Below are 17,747 nucleotides of genomic sequence, written 5' to 3' on the forward strand. Positions count from 1 at the left end.
AGGTAATAAACTCTTCTCACTCTGTCCAACCTATTTGCAAAGATCCGCTTCATAGAAAACAACCCTCTGACATGGACCAGCAGCGCAGTCGATTCAAGGGGATGTTGGTATGAACAATAAATGCCTGAGAAAGCCATTCCCCAAGAATTAATTATAAAAAGTTACTTGTGCACAGAGAGGCAACAGAGTCCATCAATTTATATCAACAGTGTTCTTGTCCAAAAAAAAAGAGATGAAGCATCAGCCTAAGTACAGCAGAGAAAGGGCTCGACTTCAAATGAGGTCATGGCATAAAAGACCTTAGTTTAATGCTTCACTTGAAGGTTGAGATCACCATGATCTCAGTTGGCTTACTTCAAACTGATGCACTCAAACATTACAGAACTCTTGTTTAACTTGGAATTCAGGGGAAAGCACAAACTGAACCAATGGAGCAAGATGCCAAAAGTGGATTTGTTGAAGTTTCACTCAGTGGCAAGGGCATGCTTTTTGCATCACAATGAAATTAGATTTGGTAGCATTGATCAGGGGAGTGGTCTAAGTAGCCACTGAGGTGATAAAATCCAATTAGAATGCTAATCCAGATTACAGTAATATAGTATTCCTGAAAATTCAAGAACAAAGTAAAATTCATTCCAGAACTACTCCACTGAGGTGCTGCCAGTGCAAAGAATGGGGCCAGGAGGAAATAGTCACAGGTAGTGGACACCTAACCATAAAGCTAAAGTCCAATGAGCTTCAGTAAGGAGGTATTAATTTTAAAAAGGCAAAACACAAACGGTAACAACATCAAACAAGGATAAATATATAAAATCTGCAGGATCAGAGTGCAAGATCTGCTGGAGATATAAAAATGAGAGCAAGAAGTAAAATTCCAATGTTGGATGAACCTGGAGTCAGCAGGCAGAACTATGTAATTTAGTGCCTGACAGAAGACAGGCAGTTCTTTAGGCCAGATTATGTTTATAGACATTAGGGGGATAAATAAGAGAAAAAAAAATGTAATATAAAAGCAATACTACAAGTGGAAGGTGAACAATGAGAAAAGCAACGCAAGGATAAAAGAATGAACAATGTGAAGAGGATCAGGCAGTAACAGCATTACGAAGGAGTCATTAGCTGCAGCTTTTTAATTATCCCACTGACTTTTGGATAGTTGAATCTGTGAGAGAAGATTTGTGTCATGCTGCATCTTATTAAAGGAAATACTCAAATACACATGTTCCTTACCCAATAGAGCTGCTGAGTTTGCTGTTGCAGGGATTCCTCCTTCAGCTGTTGAACAAGGTCAATCTGCTCCAAGAGACAAACCTCCCTACTCCGCAGGCACTCCATATGACGGCTGATACAACTATGAATTTGGAATTTTACCTACAGAAGAATAAGTGAATAATTGCTTTCATTATTCAGGAAATTTCATACACCTATATTACAGTGTAATACCACAGATTTATTTAAAATCATCCTTATTACATTTCCCATATTGGTTTGCCCACCAGTCCATGTTATTTTACCTCATTGCTGTTTGCTTTTATTTCCTTTTCAGCCTGAATGATATTGTTGATGGCTGTTTCAAGATCTCGCTTAGCTTGCAGACAATTAGTTAAGGAATCTTTGAATTGGAAGCTGGCAGTCTCCCCAGCATGGGCGTGTGTTGAATTCATCTTGGCCTTAGCTGAAAGAAGAGAGAGGTAGTTATGATAAAATTCAACTGTATTCATGGCTACGCAAGATTAGCAGGGAGGGTCACACACTTAGACAACCCACACCAAAAGGCAGAACTTTAAAAACAGCTCAGTGTTATGCAGATAACTCAAAATTGAATTCAGTTATTCTAGAAGGGAAAAATTCCAAAAGCAATGAATAACTTCCACTGAATTACTTTAGACAGTGCTCTAATTTCACCCAAACAAGCAAGACTGTAGAGTTTCCGTATGGAAAATGCCTTGCCAGGTAAATCACCTCATTTACCTGTTACAATATTCTAATAGTTAAGTATTGTTACTCTGGTATTTATGCACATACACAAAAAATATATTTAAGCATTTCCTGATTGAGCAATCCTGTTTCAAGTGATAGAGCACTTTCAAAAAAATAAAGCACTGACACGCCAATGGAAATTTGTCAGTCACTTGCATACACAGGCTAAGAGGTATTCCTGCAATTCCTTGTATAAGAATGTCTTAAATTGCCAGATTATTTACTGTAATCTTCCTTTGATAATGATGGAAATAGTATACCATACACTATGGCACTGACAGTTTCTAACATTTTCTACAGAAGACATTAAACGCAATGACTATACAGACAGAATATGCAAATACTCTGTGCAGATTGAGGAGGCACAGCTAAAAGATAAGACAAGCCATCGAAGGACAACTAAGTACACCAAACTGCCTCAGTATAAGCGCTCAAAAAGCTTTCGCCAATACTCCTTGGTTTGACATAATGGTTGTTTACAGTACTTCACCAGAAAAGATCGCGCATAGTGTGATCACATGAAGGCAACAGTAATCTACATTAAATTCCCTTTTCGAGCATACAAAACACATCTTAATATGTTTGGCTTGCGAACCAAAAAAAAATGGGTTGGGGGAAAGACGACAATGATCTCTCTCTCTATTGATGCCGCCTGACCTGCTGAGTTCCTCCAGCATTTTGTGTTGCTCGCATCTCCAGCATCTGCAAAATTTCATATGGAAATTCTAATGCTGCTGCAGTAAGCTGCTGAGGTGGGATCTCCAATTCTCGTCTTGATACTGAGTTTTCACCCAAAATGCCAACAATTCCTTTCTTCCCACTGATACGACTCGACCCAGGGATTTTCTCCAGCAGGACATTCGCCTAACCTCCAGTCTCTTGCTCCATTTCACCACCGTTGGCCGAAAGTACGCGGAGTTGGGACTGGCTTCTACCAGAGGGGAAGACAGATCCCGTCGCAGACTTGTGCAGACACAATGTACTGCAGCCCATTGAGCCCACGAATAAGCGGGCTCTTCGCAACTGGCCCAACAAAGTCATCCCAACCAAGACCCTGCCTGTTCTGCTTCCCACCGAGCACAGAGGTTCCACAAGCAGTAGTCCCAGGGTGAGTGAGTAAGACAGACCGCGGACCCCCAGGAAGGACCAGTGCAGAGAGGCCGTCGAACGTGGCAACAGAACCGGGCGCCGGCCCCTGCTAGAGGCCGACACCGACTCAGTTCCACGTCATCCCGATTATACGGTAGGAAAAAGGTGTACCCTAACTCAGTAAAAGCTGCCCTCGGCCCGGAATTGGTACCATACCTGTACCGGTGTATTTTCCCCACAAACAACCGACCCGACTCTGTCGCTTTTCAGCAGCGACCGCCTTCCACCCGGCTATTTGTGTGTGCGGAGGCGCGTGCGTTTTTGCGCGCTGACGTCACACCGCCCCGGCGCGCAAGCTCCCAGGCGTCAGCGATCCGCCACTAGCAGGTCGCCGGGGCGCACGTACACAGGGTGTGTGGTTCTGGAACTCACAGGCTCTATCGGAGGGAGGCTGACAGCTGCCCAGATAAGATTGCCCGACCTTTCAAACAAAACATGAAAAAGAGACGACTTCTGCAACCTACCAATGATTGTCCAACTTTGCAAAATTCGCAGAATTAAAAGATAAATTCGGCTTGAAACATTGGCAATGCCCCAAAAATTCTTCGAGTTTAAAACTAGATTAAAGTGAATAAGCTTGTTTCACGCACACTTTGTATTACCAATTACCAATAATACAAAGGAACACAATGAAGGCTCAGCAGCATTGGCAAAGAAAATTAATTTTGCCAAGAAACTTGCTAAGAAAACAGCGCCTGGCAAACGACCTGAAAAATGACTTGTCTTCTTCACAAATGCCAACTGCCTTGAACGTTTCCTTATGTATTATTCTGTTTCCAAAGATTCTGCAGGCCATCTAAAACTTTGACGAACTTCTATGAGAGGTAGAGAGTATACTGACTAGTTACATCAAGGCCTGGTATGCAAACACCAATTCCCTTTGAACGGAAAGGCTTATGAAAAGTAGGCGATACAATCCAGTCCATCATAGGTAAAGCCCTCACCACCATTGTGCGCATCTACTGACCATTGTCGCAGGAAATCAGCATCCATCAAGGACCCCCAGCATCCAGACCATGCTCCCGACTTGCTGCTGCATTCAGGGAGGTGCTACAGGAGCCTCAAGTCCTACACAACCAGGTTATTACTCCTCAACCATCAGGCTGTTGATCCATTGTGAACCTATTCCACAACCTGTGGACTCACTTTCAAAAACTCTAGAGCTCATGTTTTCGTTATTTATTTTCTCTTTTCTTTGTATTTGCACAATTTGTTGTCTTTTGCACATTGGTTCTTTGATTTTGTTGTGTGCAGTACTTCATTGATTCTATTATGCTTCTTTGTATATAGTGATATACATGTACTTCGATAACTAACTTACTTTGACCTTTACTATGTGTGGCTAAAGTGTGATCTGAGCTAGTTAAGAGATCCCAAGAGTTCTTAGTTGCTCAGTTGGGCCCCCTTCAGGGGTAAAATACACCAGATCTTTTTCAAATCCTAATGAAAGCACAAGTAACAGTACATTGTAGGGCCAGCTTACATTGTTTATCCAAATTACGAGGAGAAAGTGCAAGCTTACTCTGCAAATAGGATGTACTTATTAGGAAGACACCAAAGGTAGACGGTTTTAATACAATTATTTAGCATTATGGTAATTATTGAGTTATAGCGAGCACAAATGTCCTACAGTCAGCCCTCCTTATCCGTGGATTCCATATGCATGGATTCAACCAACCGCAGATCAGGAAAACCCGGAAGTTCTCTCTCCAGCACTCGTTGCTTGAGCATGTACAGACTACTTTTTCTTGTCAGTATTCCCTAAACAATACAGTATAACAACTATTTACATAGCATTTATGTTGTATTAAGTATTATAAGTAATCTAGAAATGACTTAAAAGTACAGGCAGTCCCCGGGTTATGAATGAGTTCCATTCCCGAGTCCATCTTTAAGTCGGATTTGAAGTCGGAACAGGTACATCCGGTATTATTTAGTGTCAGTTAATCAAACGTTTTTCTTAGTATATACTACATATTTTACCTTTCTATGCATATAAAACACTTAAGAAACATACGTATTTCAATAATTTTACCACTGCTTTGCTTAGTAATAATTGTAGCTTTCATCAGGGCAGGACCTTTCACATGCTCAATTAAAATTGTTCCAATCATTGACCAACTGTAGCCTAATGCTTTTCCAATGACTGATGGCATTTCACCTCTTTCCGATCACTTTATTACTTCCACCTATTTTCAATCGTGATTATTTTCGTGAACAGAAACACCGCGGATTCAGAGCTGCACAGCCAGGTCCTAATGTCCACCGCACGGAGCCATGTTAAATAAAGTCCAGGGTTCCACTGGGTCCTAAAGACCACTGCACTGATACATGTTAAATAAGGGACTTGAGCATCCGCGAATTTTGGTATCTTTCTGCACAAGAGTACCGGTAAATTTTATTTCATCTCAAATTTTTGGATAGATTTGAATTGAATTGACTCTTGTTACTTACATCCTTCACATTCCGGGGTCCCGCAACCAATCCCCCGCGGGTAAGGAGGGCCAACTGTATTAGCTATCTGAAATTTGGAACTAGGACTTAATAATATTAATTTTTATGAGAAATTAACTACTAGATCCACATTTGCATCATTTTGGTGTTGCAAATTGTTTAAGTGCAGTGTCTTTCTAACTTTAGTAAGAACTGATGTGTTACCATGGCAACAGCAAGAACATTATTGAACCAATCAATGCTCAGTGGTCTGGGAAAGGTAGACACAGATTCCAGGGGCGTCAACATGTTTACATTCCTAGAAAATGGGCATATCCTGATTTCAGTCACACAAAGCTGGTTGAGGCGACTCAGGTGAATTTTGCCAAGGTGAATTTCCATAGTCTGAACAGTAGTAACATTGAAGTCATGAGTTCTAGTTTGCCAATATTTCTTATATACTGATATTAATTCTTCAGCCTTTTTTTTGGTTACGTATTACAGAAATTATTTTAATGCCATTAAAGTAAATTCCAATACAAAATATTAACTCCCCATGTCATCTTTCTATTCCATCTTTTTAGATATGAGTCCCATATTACATCATTTCTATTCCCCATAATTCCCTAATCGTGGCTTCAAATGGAGCACATATTTGTGTGGCATTTTGCTTTAAAGATTTAAGTTCCTACGACCCTTTAGACCACTCTCATTCTATTTATTCCATATTTATCAATGTTTCTACATTCTCTGAAATTGGCAGGCCTTTTATGCACTTAATTAGTTTTTTTTCCCTTCAATTTTATACGACCTACATTTAATTAGCCAATGATTGGTGTATTCATTGAAAGTTGCAAAATATAGTGCCTTGAAAAAGTATTCAGCCCCCACAATTTTTACATTTTACTCTTCCATTTTCTAAATTTAAAATATACTGAAATAGGATTTCTGAGCAAATCTGCAAAACATTGTGCATTACGTATTTCAAATCAAAAGAAAAAAATCCAAAACCTATCAACAGCTACAAGTTAAAAACCAAAATTGAGAGTCTAAAAAGGTATTCGTCTCCTTTGTAATTACTACACTAACTTTCCTCAGGTGCAATACTGTACATTACCTCACCAATTCACAAACTGGAGGATCACCGTAACAAATACTCTCCCCTCTGTAAGATCCAATAGTTTAACAGATATTCAACAGACCAAACCAAAATGAGGCCAAAAGGGCATTCTAGGCAAGTCAGGGAAGAACAGATCTAGGGAAGGGTACCAGACCATCTCAAAAACACTGAACATACCTCAGAGCTCAGTGACAGGTCCCACTGCCTAGGTCGGGATGCCCCTCTAAACTTAGTCACTGAGGAAAAAATGGCACTTTAACAAGAGGCTACTCCAACACCAAGAGTCCCTGAGTGAGCTGCAGAAATTAGTGGCTACAACTAGAGATGAAGTTCATGGATCTACAATCTCTAAGGTCTTGCACAAAAAGGGTATTTATGGAAGGGTGACAAGAAAGAAGCCCAAGCTAAATAAAAAGCACATCCTTGCCCATCAAAGCTTTGCTAAGTGTCACTAGAAGATACTTTAAAGATGTAGAAGGCGGTCTTGGGGCCTCAATACTAAGTGATACATGTGGCATGAATCCAATACTGTGCATCAGCCAGGTCACACCATTCCTACCGTATAGTGAAGGTAGCATCAAGCTACGTGGATGCTTTTCAGCAACAGGGACTGAAAATCTGGTGAGGACTGAAGGGAATATGAATGCTGCTAAATACAGAGAGATCTTGAATTTAAAAAACCTGCTAGCCTCTGTCAGAAAACAAACTGAGGAGGAAATTTGTCTTTCCAGCAGGACAATGGCCCAAAGTATATTGCCAGAGCAACCATGGAATGGTTTCAAATGAAGACTATTGATGTCCTTGAGTGGCCCAGAGTCCTGACCTTAATTTGATCGAATGTCTCTGGCAAGACCTCAAGATTGCTGTCCACTGCCATTCCCCAACTAACCTGTCACAGCCTGAGCAATTTTGAAAAGAGGAATGGACAAATCTCACTCCATCACATTGTGAAAAGCTAATAGACTTATCCAAAAGACTACTGGCTGTAATAGCTGTGAAAGGTAGTCCAACTATGTACTGAGCAAAGGGGGATGAAATCTCTGGAAATGCTGACATTTCGGTTTTTGAATAAGTTTCTAATATCTTACAACCGTCCCTGTTTTTTGGGCTCTACTGTTTTTAAAAAAAATGGATGTGATTCACAAATAAAAATTCTCAGTTAAAGTGATCAAAATCCCTGGTTGCAATACTCATTTATGTGAACAAAGGGTTGGGGGTCGCACTCTTTTACAAGGCACTGTATCTTAGATATTTACCATTCTTTAACCTCCATTATATCCCTTAAACTAAATTTCCTGAAGTAGCTAAGCTAATTTTTCCTCTTATGTGCTTCCAACATTCAAAATACTTATTTAATTAACTATTCAAATTAGACATTTTGAATAAATCTGTCACTTTAGAGTAGAAAAGATTTTCTTGAAAGCATATTCATCTTTGGTCATCAATTCTTTTTGTGGAGATTCTGCCTTTCCTTGACCAATACCTCCAGCTGATTGCAGTGCACAGAACTCCAAGCAGAAACAGGTACAACTCCTTAGCCCAACTAGCAGCTAAGCTCCAAATAACCCCTGTTCCAGCTGAAACTACCTGCCAGCATATCCAATTTATTACATTTATAATGCACATTTCTGGGCTCCTTCATGTGGAAGGCCATAGTTAAAACCACCTTACAGAAAACCTCCAACTGTGAGATCCCATATTCTCCCCCTTTCCCACAGGTGAGCGCCCCCTCCATTTTAGGCTTCCTTGGATACAAATGTGTTACATTCTTGTCTCAGGTACAAAGTCAGTCATCAAACACAAACACAAGAGATTCTGCAGATGTTGTAAATCTTGAGCCACACACACAAAATGCTGTAGGAACTCAGCAAGTCAGGCAGCATCTATGATGGGAATAAACAGACAAAGTGTGACTCCTAACCCAAAACACCTATTTATTCCCTTCTATAAATGCTATTTTATTTGCTAAGCTCCTCCACCATTTTTGGTGTGTTGCTCTGTCATCAGTTTGTCCCATTTCCAATTGCAAACCTTTGTTTGAATTAAACGACAGAACTTCTGAACCTTTCTCTTTAACATTTAACTTCAGATATATACTGTCTAACAAAATCATAATCTATTTATGAATTAAGTTTCTATTTAAGAATAGGTAGTACGTCACAATCAGTAAATATCACAAGATGCACAGCATTCACACCCACCTTACAGCTGGAGGTTAAAGTTTATTTCAAAGACATGCTCAGCAAATTATTTGGATTTTGTCCTCATTTGCAATCTCTATTAGATTTCAAAGTTAATATTGTACAACACAATCATTTAATAACATGTTTTAATCCTTGTAAAGAATGCAACTGATATCCATTTTCAAAAGTTTGTTTTAGAAAGAGGGGGAGGGAGAAGATTCCAGAAAATCTTTCAATTTATGTTAAATGTTAGAATTTCTGATGATTCAAAGGTGATTATTCAATATTTTCTATTACCAAAATAAACACAGATCATTTTAAAATGATAAAACTGAAACAAATGAATTACAACTAGATGTGCAAGCATATTTGCAGACATCAGCTGTGAAAAGATCATTTATAAGCCACATATTTTAGTGGTGATTTTAGAAAAGTAGAACATTAAACCTTCAACGCAGAGACACAATATGATTTACGCAAACAACACAACTGCCCTAGGAAGTCTTGGATTTTAGAGTCAGCAGTAAAGTTGCAATGTTTGCCAAAGTCCTCAAAGAAAGCTGCATATAAAGATCAGGTAACCTGTTAAGGACCCTTTTACAATTTCATGCCAATGTCAACAAATGGGGTTGGTTCACATTCAGTAACATTGCTATCATCAAGCAGGCTAAGCAACCAATCACAACAGAAAGATCAAGGAAGTTTGAAAATTATTCTGAGGGAATTAGACATATAATATTAAGATCAGAGAAGTGTCCAGTAATTATGAATGAGTGCAGCATTGAAATCAGTTTCAGTTCATTCAAAATAGCTTTGTGTTTTTTTTTTAAAAAGTTTGGCAACAGGAAGAATAGTTAATAAACTGATATTGATGAACTTCATAAATGGATTTTTATTTACAAGAATGTTAAAACAAACGGAGTAATACTGAGAACAATTCAGGATTTCCACAATTCGAGACTGAAGGGGTTGCTCTCTGTTTCAATGCAGTGACAAGGAACATCGATAATTTCATGACAAAAGTGTGTGCTATTATTATTGAATAGTGATCAGATGTCATGAATCCAGTTAAACAGGTTTGTTATGTAATTCACGTTGATCGACAAGGAAATAAGGTTTCTGTTCCGTTTCGGGATTGTTACTAAATTTCACTTGTAACCACAATATGCAGGAATACAAATGTAATTCCAACTCAAATCTCTGTATTTCAGATTAAGCATGAGCAATTTATTCTCTAAAACAACAATGGCTGGAAATTCTGGGGGGCAATCAGAAGATGCACAATAGATAACGTTGCAAGAAAAAGTTTGTAAACTCTTTACAATTCCCTAGTTTAATCATTCGCTGTCCAGGCTGGAAGTAGTATGTGAACCCTTGTATTTAATCACTGGTAGAACCTCCTTCAGCAGCAATAAATGTTTCAGCACCAAATGTTTCCTGTAGCTGCTGATCAGATTTGCACAATGGTGAGGAGGAATTTTAGACCATTCCTCCATTAAAAAACTGTTTCAGTTCATCAATGTATTTCTGAGATACTTTGCCTGAACGGCCCTCTTCAGGTCATGCAACAGCATCTCAATTGGGTTAAGCTCTGGACTCTGACTCAGTCATTCCAAAACACAATATTTTTTTCTTTATAAACCATTCTGTTGTTGATTTACTCATGTTTCAGATCATTGTCTTGTTGCATTATCCAACTTCTATTAAGCACCAGGAGATGGATCACTACCCTAACATTATCCTGTAAAATGTCTTGATACAAATTTGAATTCATTGTTCCCCCAATGACTGCAAACTGTCCAGGCCCTGAGGCGGCAAAGCAGCCCCAAGCTATGATGCTCCTTCCAATATGCTTCACAGTTGGAATGAGGTTTTGGTGGTGGTGTGCAGTGTCCTTTATCCTCCAAACATAGTGGTGTATAATTCAGTCAAAAAGTTCAACTTTTGTCACATTTGTCCACAGAACACTATCCCAGAACCATTGTGAAACATCCAGGTGGTCTTCTGCAAACTTGAAACATGCAGCAATGTTTTTTTGGATAGCAGTAGTTTCCTCCATGGTGTACAACCCTGAACACCATTCTTGTTCAGTGCTTTTCTTACAGTGGACACATGAACAGAGACTTTGGCAAGTTTCAGAGATTTCTGAAAGTCTTTTGCTGTTACCCTTCCTTCAGCATTACACTTTGTGCTCTTGCTGTGATCTTTGCAAGGATGACCACTCCCAGGAAAAGTAACAACAGTACTGCATTTCCTCAAATTGTAGTCAATTCCTCTTACTACAGACTGATAAACACTCAGGTATTTAGAAATGCTTTTGTAGCCTTTTCCAGCTTCATGCATCTCGACAATTCTTCTTCTAAGAACCTCAGAAAGCTGTTTTGATCAAGGGATGGTGCAGATAAACAGTTCTCTGTCAGTACTCTGACTTTGCGTGTCTTTTTTATAGGGCAGGGCACCTCTACAACCCATACCTCCAATCTCATCTCAATGATTGGAACATCTGACTCCAAATAGCCTTTATAGAAAGCATTACCCAAAGTTCACATACTTTTTTGAACCTAGGTTGCGATTGTTTAAATGGTGTACTCAGTATTGATGAGAAGTAATACAATCGTTTGTGTTATTAGTATAGGTTGATTGTGTTTGTCTATTATTGTGACTTGGATGAAGATCAGACCATATTTTATGCAGAAAACCAGATAATTGCAAAGGGTTCACAAACACTTTCTTGTAACTAGACATCCCAAAGATGAAATATTCGAAAGGGAGGATGAAGCCACTGGAGCTGACAAGGGAACTCAGACAGCACAAAAGGAAAATAGCAAAAATTAGTAGAAAATTAAAGGATTGGGAAGCTTTTAAAAACCAACAGAAGGCAAATTTAAAAAGTCAAAAGGAGGAAAAAAGAGGTAGCTTAAGAGATTGTGGAGGTATAAGTAATGATCTTTCAAGAATCATTAGTCTCTTGAATGGTTCCGAGGGACTGGAAAATTGCAAATGACACTCAACTCTAAGAAGGGAGAGAGGCTGCAGAAAGGAAATTAGAGGCCAGTTAGCCTGACTTTAGTGGAGTCTATTTCTAAGGAAGAGTTTCTTGATATTCGGAGGAACATGATAAAATGGGCCAAAAGCAACATGGTTTCCTTAAGGGGAAATCTTGCTCGACAAATCTGTTGGAAATCTTTCTGGAAATAACAGGCGGTATGGGCAAGGGAGAGTCAGTGGATGGTGTGTACTTGGATTTTGAGAAGGCCTTTGACAAGGTGCCACACGAGGCTGCTTAACAAAATAAAAGCACATTTCAAGTTCCAGTTTATTGTTATTCAACCATACACATTTTAGCAGCAAGTCTTAATCCAAAATAAAAACAAAACAATTGCCACTTGGCTGCAACCATATTTGTGTGACACAACCACAACTCCAATGATTGTTCCAAAAGTCAAAGCCCTTTATTCGATCCTTTATTAGCAATTAGCAAACATAAAAATAAGTGTTATTGAGTGTTATCTCAGCAATATCTTGCCAGTCAGTAAAAGATACGGCCTCTGCCGGTTCCAAGGTACAAACTGCCATAACATAAGCAAGAATACTCAACTTAATCCCTTCGCTTTTCTCATGCCCCCACTCAAGTATGACCGTAATATACACAGTAAACGTGCAACACCAAACAAGCAGATAGAGAATAGATACATGGCTCCTACATTTCAGCCCCCCCAATTATTATTCTATAATTACAAATAGACACAGGAGACATTAAATTTCAACATTTACACAAATGTCTTCTTTTAGTAAACTGTATGTCCTAGATTGTGATTTCTCCTGACAAACCGGTTTGTCCTCTTGACTATATTCAGGAAAATCTGTCTTTAATCACTGCTGCCAAAGCACATTGAAGCTCAAAACTAAAGCTCCATTAACAGTCTCTTCCACGACCATTGTCTCCTTTCAAGGATCCATTAACTGTCCAACCCAGCATTGTTCAGATTGCACAGGGTCCACAATTAACACCGCAAATCACTTGTAACAGCTCCAATGCCTCAGGCACATTCACCCCCACCAGCAGCTCAATTTCCAATTTAACTTCCGAAAAATAAACATGTTTCAGGTGAGACCAATCCTGAAGATTTCTCTGACAAGAAGTTCCCTTTGTAGACAAGCATATATTCCTGTGTACAGATGTTAAGCAGTTCCTAATAGATTTCACAATCCAAGCCAGCCATTTCCAATCCTGAAATGACACAAATTCTCATGACATTCTCTTAACCCATGGTGCATAAGAGAATGCATTTCTTTTTCTGTAAGGTTGAGCTTGTTTATGAGGCCCACTATGCAGAACACCACTTTACTTCCTTGATCTAAGAAAGCACAAGTCACCATGTCTTGCTACTCTTCTTAGACCTCATCTGAACTGGAACAACTGGTCCTGCTGAAGGGTTTCAGCCCAAAACATTGACTACTTTTCTCCATAGATGCAGCCTGGCCTGCTGAGTTCCTCCAGCATTTTGTGTGTATTGCTCGGATTCCAGCATCTGCAGATTTTCTCTTGTTTGTGGAAAGAGTATATATGAAATTTACAATCATGATCACTACCCCTCATACAGCCAATAGATACCGGGGCATATGACTCATTTCTTTTAACCAGTTCTAATAAAGGGTCTCGGCCCAAAATGTCGACTGTAATCTTTTCCATAGATGTTGCCTGGCCTGCTGCATTCTTCCAGCACTGTGTGTGTCAACAGGTTGAGTGCCTTCTTGGTGGAGACTGAGAGTGAACGACCTGAACTAACACTTGGGGTTCAAACTTGTGGCTCAGACATTTGAGAAGCAAATGTATCCACACTGACCTGGAGTATGTTGGAATTACTATTAATGAACAGATCATTTCAACACTGGGAATATCATTTTGTCCAAGTTAGAGAAACTAAAAACACAAAATGCCGGCAGAACTCAGCAGGCCAGACAGCATCTATGGGAGGAGGTAGAGATGATGTTTCGGGCCGAAACCCTTCATACTTTTTTTGTTATAGTGTAAGCTAAGTGGGTCTATATATTCACTTAATAAAATATTCTGGTTAGATTTGAAATTGGTTTATTATTGTCCTTTGTACAAGATAGTGAAATGCTCATCTTGCATAAAGCTCATACAGATTAAATCATTAGTTATTTCTACTTGGCATGATTAACGTATTATTATTTAATTATTTATGGTTTTATATTGTTATATTTCTTCACTATTTTTGGTTGGTGCGGCTGTAACGAAACCCAATTTCCCCTCGGGATCAATAAAGTATGTCTGTCTGTCAAGTACACTAAGTGGCCACTTTATTAGGCAAACCTGCTTGTCAATACAAGTATCTAATCAGCCAATCATGTGGCAGCACTCAATGCATTGAAGCATGCAGACATCAAGAAAGTTCAAACCAAATATCCGAATGGGGAAGAAATGTGATCTAAGTGACCTCCCCCTTTCTTTCTCCCTAGACCTCCCGTCCCATGATCCTTTCCCTTCTCTAGCTCTGAATCCCTTTTGCCAATCAGCTTTCTGGCTCTCAGCTTCACCCCCCCCCCCCCCAGTCTTCTATCATTTTGCATTTCCCCTCCCCCTCCTACTTTCAAATCTCTTACTATCTTTCCTTTCAGTTAGTCCTGACGAAGGGTCTCAGCCCGAAACGTTGACAGTGCTTCTCCTTATAGATGCTGCCTGGCCTGCTGTGTTCCACCAGCATTTTGTGTGTGTTGTTGTGGAATGATTGTTGGTGCCAGGTGAGGTGGTTCAAGTATCTCAGAAACTGCTGATCTCCTGGGATTTTCATGCACCATTGTCTCTAGAGTTTATAAAGAATGATGCGAAATACAACATCTGCAAAAAGCACCTTCTTAACGAGAGAGGTTGGAAGAGAACAGCCAGTCTGGTTCAAGCCGTCATGAAGATGACAGTAACTCAAATCATCATGTTACAACAGTGGTGTGCAGAGGAGCATCCCTGAATGTCGAACGGATTGAACTTTGAAGTGGATAGTCTACAAAACAAACTTGCAAGACAATGCTTTCCTACAAGTTATGCACCCAGTGAAATTGTGTTCTCATGTTGCATCAAATCCCCACACAGGAATAAAATGGATTAAAGATCCCATCCTTTCTGCTTTATATTATTGTTTTGCTAAAAGAAATCAACTGGTTTTAGCAGATCATAAACAAACGATTCCACGGACCCTGGACATCCAGAGCAACACACGCAAAATACTGGAGAAATGTAGCAGATTAAGTAGCAACACGGAGAGGAATAAAGAGTCAATGTTGTGGGCTGAGACCCTTGAAGTCCTAATGAAGGATCTCAGCCTGAAATGTCGACTCCTTATTCCTCTTTATAGATGCTGCCTGACCTGCTGAGTTCCTCCACTATTTTGTGTGTGTTATTCTGGCTTCAGCAGGTCTGCATTTGTTGTGCATACAATTTATTCAGTTACATCCATGCAGAAGCTCCAATGGCCAAGAAACCACTTGCAAAAGGGGGCCTGGTGAATAGATAAGGGCAGAGACCAAGATCACTTTAAACATTGGATTCCTCGGATAAATACAACAGGGTTTAAGAATAATGGGTCTATAACTGAAAGCTCTAACATCAAGTGTTGATTAGCCAAGTTCAACGACTGCTCAGTGATTAGGTAAATGTCTAATAATAGTACTCATGATCAAAATAGTACCCTGAACAAATTTTTCATATTCTCTTGTTTAACCTATCTTTCTCTCTCCATCACTACATCAACAACTGCATTGGTGCTGCTTCCTGCACCCGTGTTGTGGAAGGCAAATCTGGATAAATTTACTCAGAGACCGTATAAGTACCAACTCTTTATTCAAAGCACCTGGGGCTTACTCAGTTAGTAGCTCAAACAGGAACAATCTGACTGTGACTTTTCCTACCCAATCCACCAACTCACAATTCCCCTTACAGAAGAGATATATTCATTCAGATACCCCCACATATACCAAGATGGAGTCAGACAGTACCAAATAACAAATTACAGAACAGGCATAATGGCCTAAATGCACAAAACAGACTGGGGCTACATCCACACTAGACCGGATAATTTTGAAAATGCCGGTTTTGCGTAAAAACGATAGGCACCCACACTATGCGTTTTTGAAAATATCTCTATCCACACTGAAACGGAGATTTCGGCGAATCTCCTCCTCCTGCGCATGCGCAGGACAACATCTACCGAAAACAAGCGACATGTTTGGTGTCGAATCTCGCCATAGAAGTGTGCGTTTGTGTAGTTACAGACTAGAAAAACTTAAAACGACGGACAGCTGTTGGCTCTCGCGCAGGAGAACTTAAAACTAAAAAAAAAACAAATACTGGAGTGTACGGTGGCAACCGAAAGGGAGTTCACAGACAGATAGACCGAGCTGACGACGAATATTGAAAAACTGACCAAGTCTGTTGCATTAATAAAGCACCTTGTTAAATGTATAAAACATGTCTGCATCAGTGTTATCTTGTATTTCCACATTAGGCTGTTACACATCTATTGTCAGAGAAGTACTTGCATAAATAGGTAAACCACCTTCATATGAGCAAGGACAGAAAACAGGGCAAAGTGAGTACAGTATACTTATTTATTCAGTAAGTTATGGGTCAAAGTATTTGGTGAGTACATTTCTAACTCTTCTGGCGTCAGTTTCGTTGCCGTCTGTTCTGAAATTGTTAGGTTGCGTTCAAGAAAACAATGAAATAGCGCGCTGCCGTCTGATAGCGTTTTCAAAAGTTTCCAGTTACCCCGTCCACACTGATCTGCCTGAGCAGCGCTTTCAAAAATATCCACCTTGGAAAGCGTTTCTGAAAAGCTCCAGTTTCAGGAGATGAAAACGCCGTTTTAGTATGGACGGAGGGTAAAAACGAAGAGAAAAGGCTTCGGTTACGGATTTATCCAGCATAGTGTGGATGTAGCCTGGAGCTGTCCTATCTCTACGCATGACTGCACAAGGAGATATGCATCCTGAAACCCTAGCTAGCTACCATCAAGAAATATTGCTCAGCATTGAATAACAAAACTAGCACATCCTGTTGATCATCAGCAGTTTCTTTCAGAAAAACAGGCTTCTATTGTTTAACAAAGTGTTAATCTTTTTACATACTTTATCAGTGTTGAACTCATCGATTTCATCCACTTTGTCTTCAACTTCCACCCTTCCCTCAAATTCACCCGGTCCATTTCCAACACCTCCCTTCCCTTTCTCAATCTGTCTCCATCTCCAGAGACAGCTTATCCACAGATATCTATTACAAACCCACAGATTCTCACAGCTACCTAGACTACACCTCATCCCACCCTACTACTTGTGAAAATGCTATTCCCTTTTCTCAATTCCTCCATCTCCGCCACATCTACTCTCACGATGAGGCTTTTCATTCCAGAATGAAGATGTCCTCCTTTTTCAAAGAAAGGGGCTTCCCTTCCTCCACCATCAATGCTGCCCTCAACTACATCCCTTCCATTTCACACATCTGCTCTTACCTCATCCTCCCGCCATCCTACCAGGGATAGGGTTCTTCCTGTCCTCACCTACCCCACCAGCCTCCACATCCAGTACACAATTCTCCAAAACTTCCACCACTGCCAACGGGATCCCACCACCAAGCACATCTATCCTTCCCAACCCCACCCCCCACTTTCTGCTTTCCACAGAGATCGCTCCCTGCACGACTCCCTTGTCCATTCATCCCTCCCTACTGATCTCCCTCCTGGCACTTATCCTTGCAAGCGGAACAAGTGCTGCACCTGCCCCTACATCTCCTCCTTCAGTATCATCAAGGGCCCTAAACAGTCCTTCTGGGTGAGGCGACACTTCACCTGTGAGTTTGTTGGGGTCAT

At 40.1% G+C, this 17,747-nt stretch overlaps 1 protein-coding gene across 3 annotated transcripts in view; it reads right to left on the reverse strand.

Annotated features, from left to right (window-relative positions):
* ncoa4 (nuclear receptor coactivator 4) overlaps positions 1-17,747 on the reverse strand; it is a 42,776-nt gene that overhangs the window by 23,423 nt on the left and 1,606 nt on the right. The window contains exons 1-3 of one of the 3 annotated variants that reach the window (XM_073025232.1): positions 3,286-3,417; positions 1,515-1,675; positions 1,231-1,371 (exon numbers count right to left, since the gene is read on the reverse strand). In XM_073025232.1, the coding sequence (XP_072881333.1) occupies positions 1,231-1,371; positions 1,515-1,664 (291 nt within the window). In that variant the 5' untranslated portion in view covers positions 1,665-1,675; positions 3,286-3,417. Of the gene's footprint in view, positions 1-1,230; positions 1,372-1,514; positions 1,676-3,285; positions 3,418-17,747 lie in introns of those variants that run through there. The other 2 variants (XM_073025230.1, XM_073025231.1) reach the window with 2 other exon arrangements.

Source organism: Hemitrygon akajei, chromosome 21 (assembly GCF_048418815.1).
Source record: "Hemitrygon akajei chromosome 21, sHemAka1.3, whole genome shotgun sequence".
Lineage (NCBI taxonomy): Eukaryota > Metazoa > Chordata > Chondrichthyes > Myliobatiformes > Dasyatidae > Hemitrygon > Hemitrygon akajei.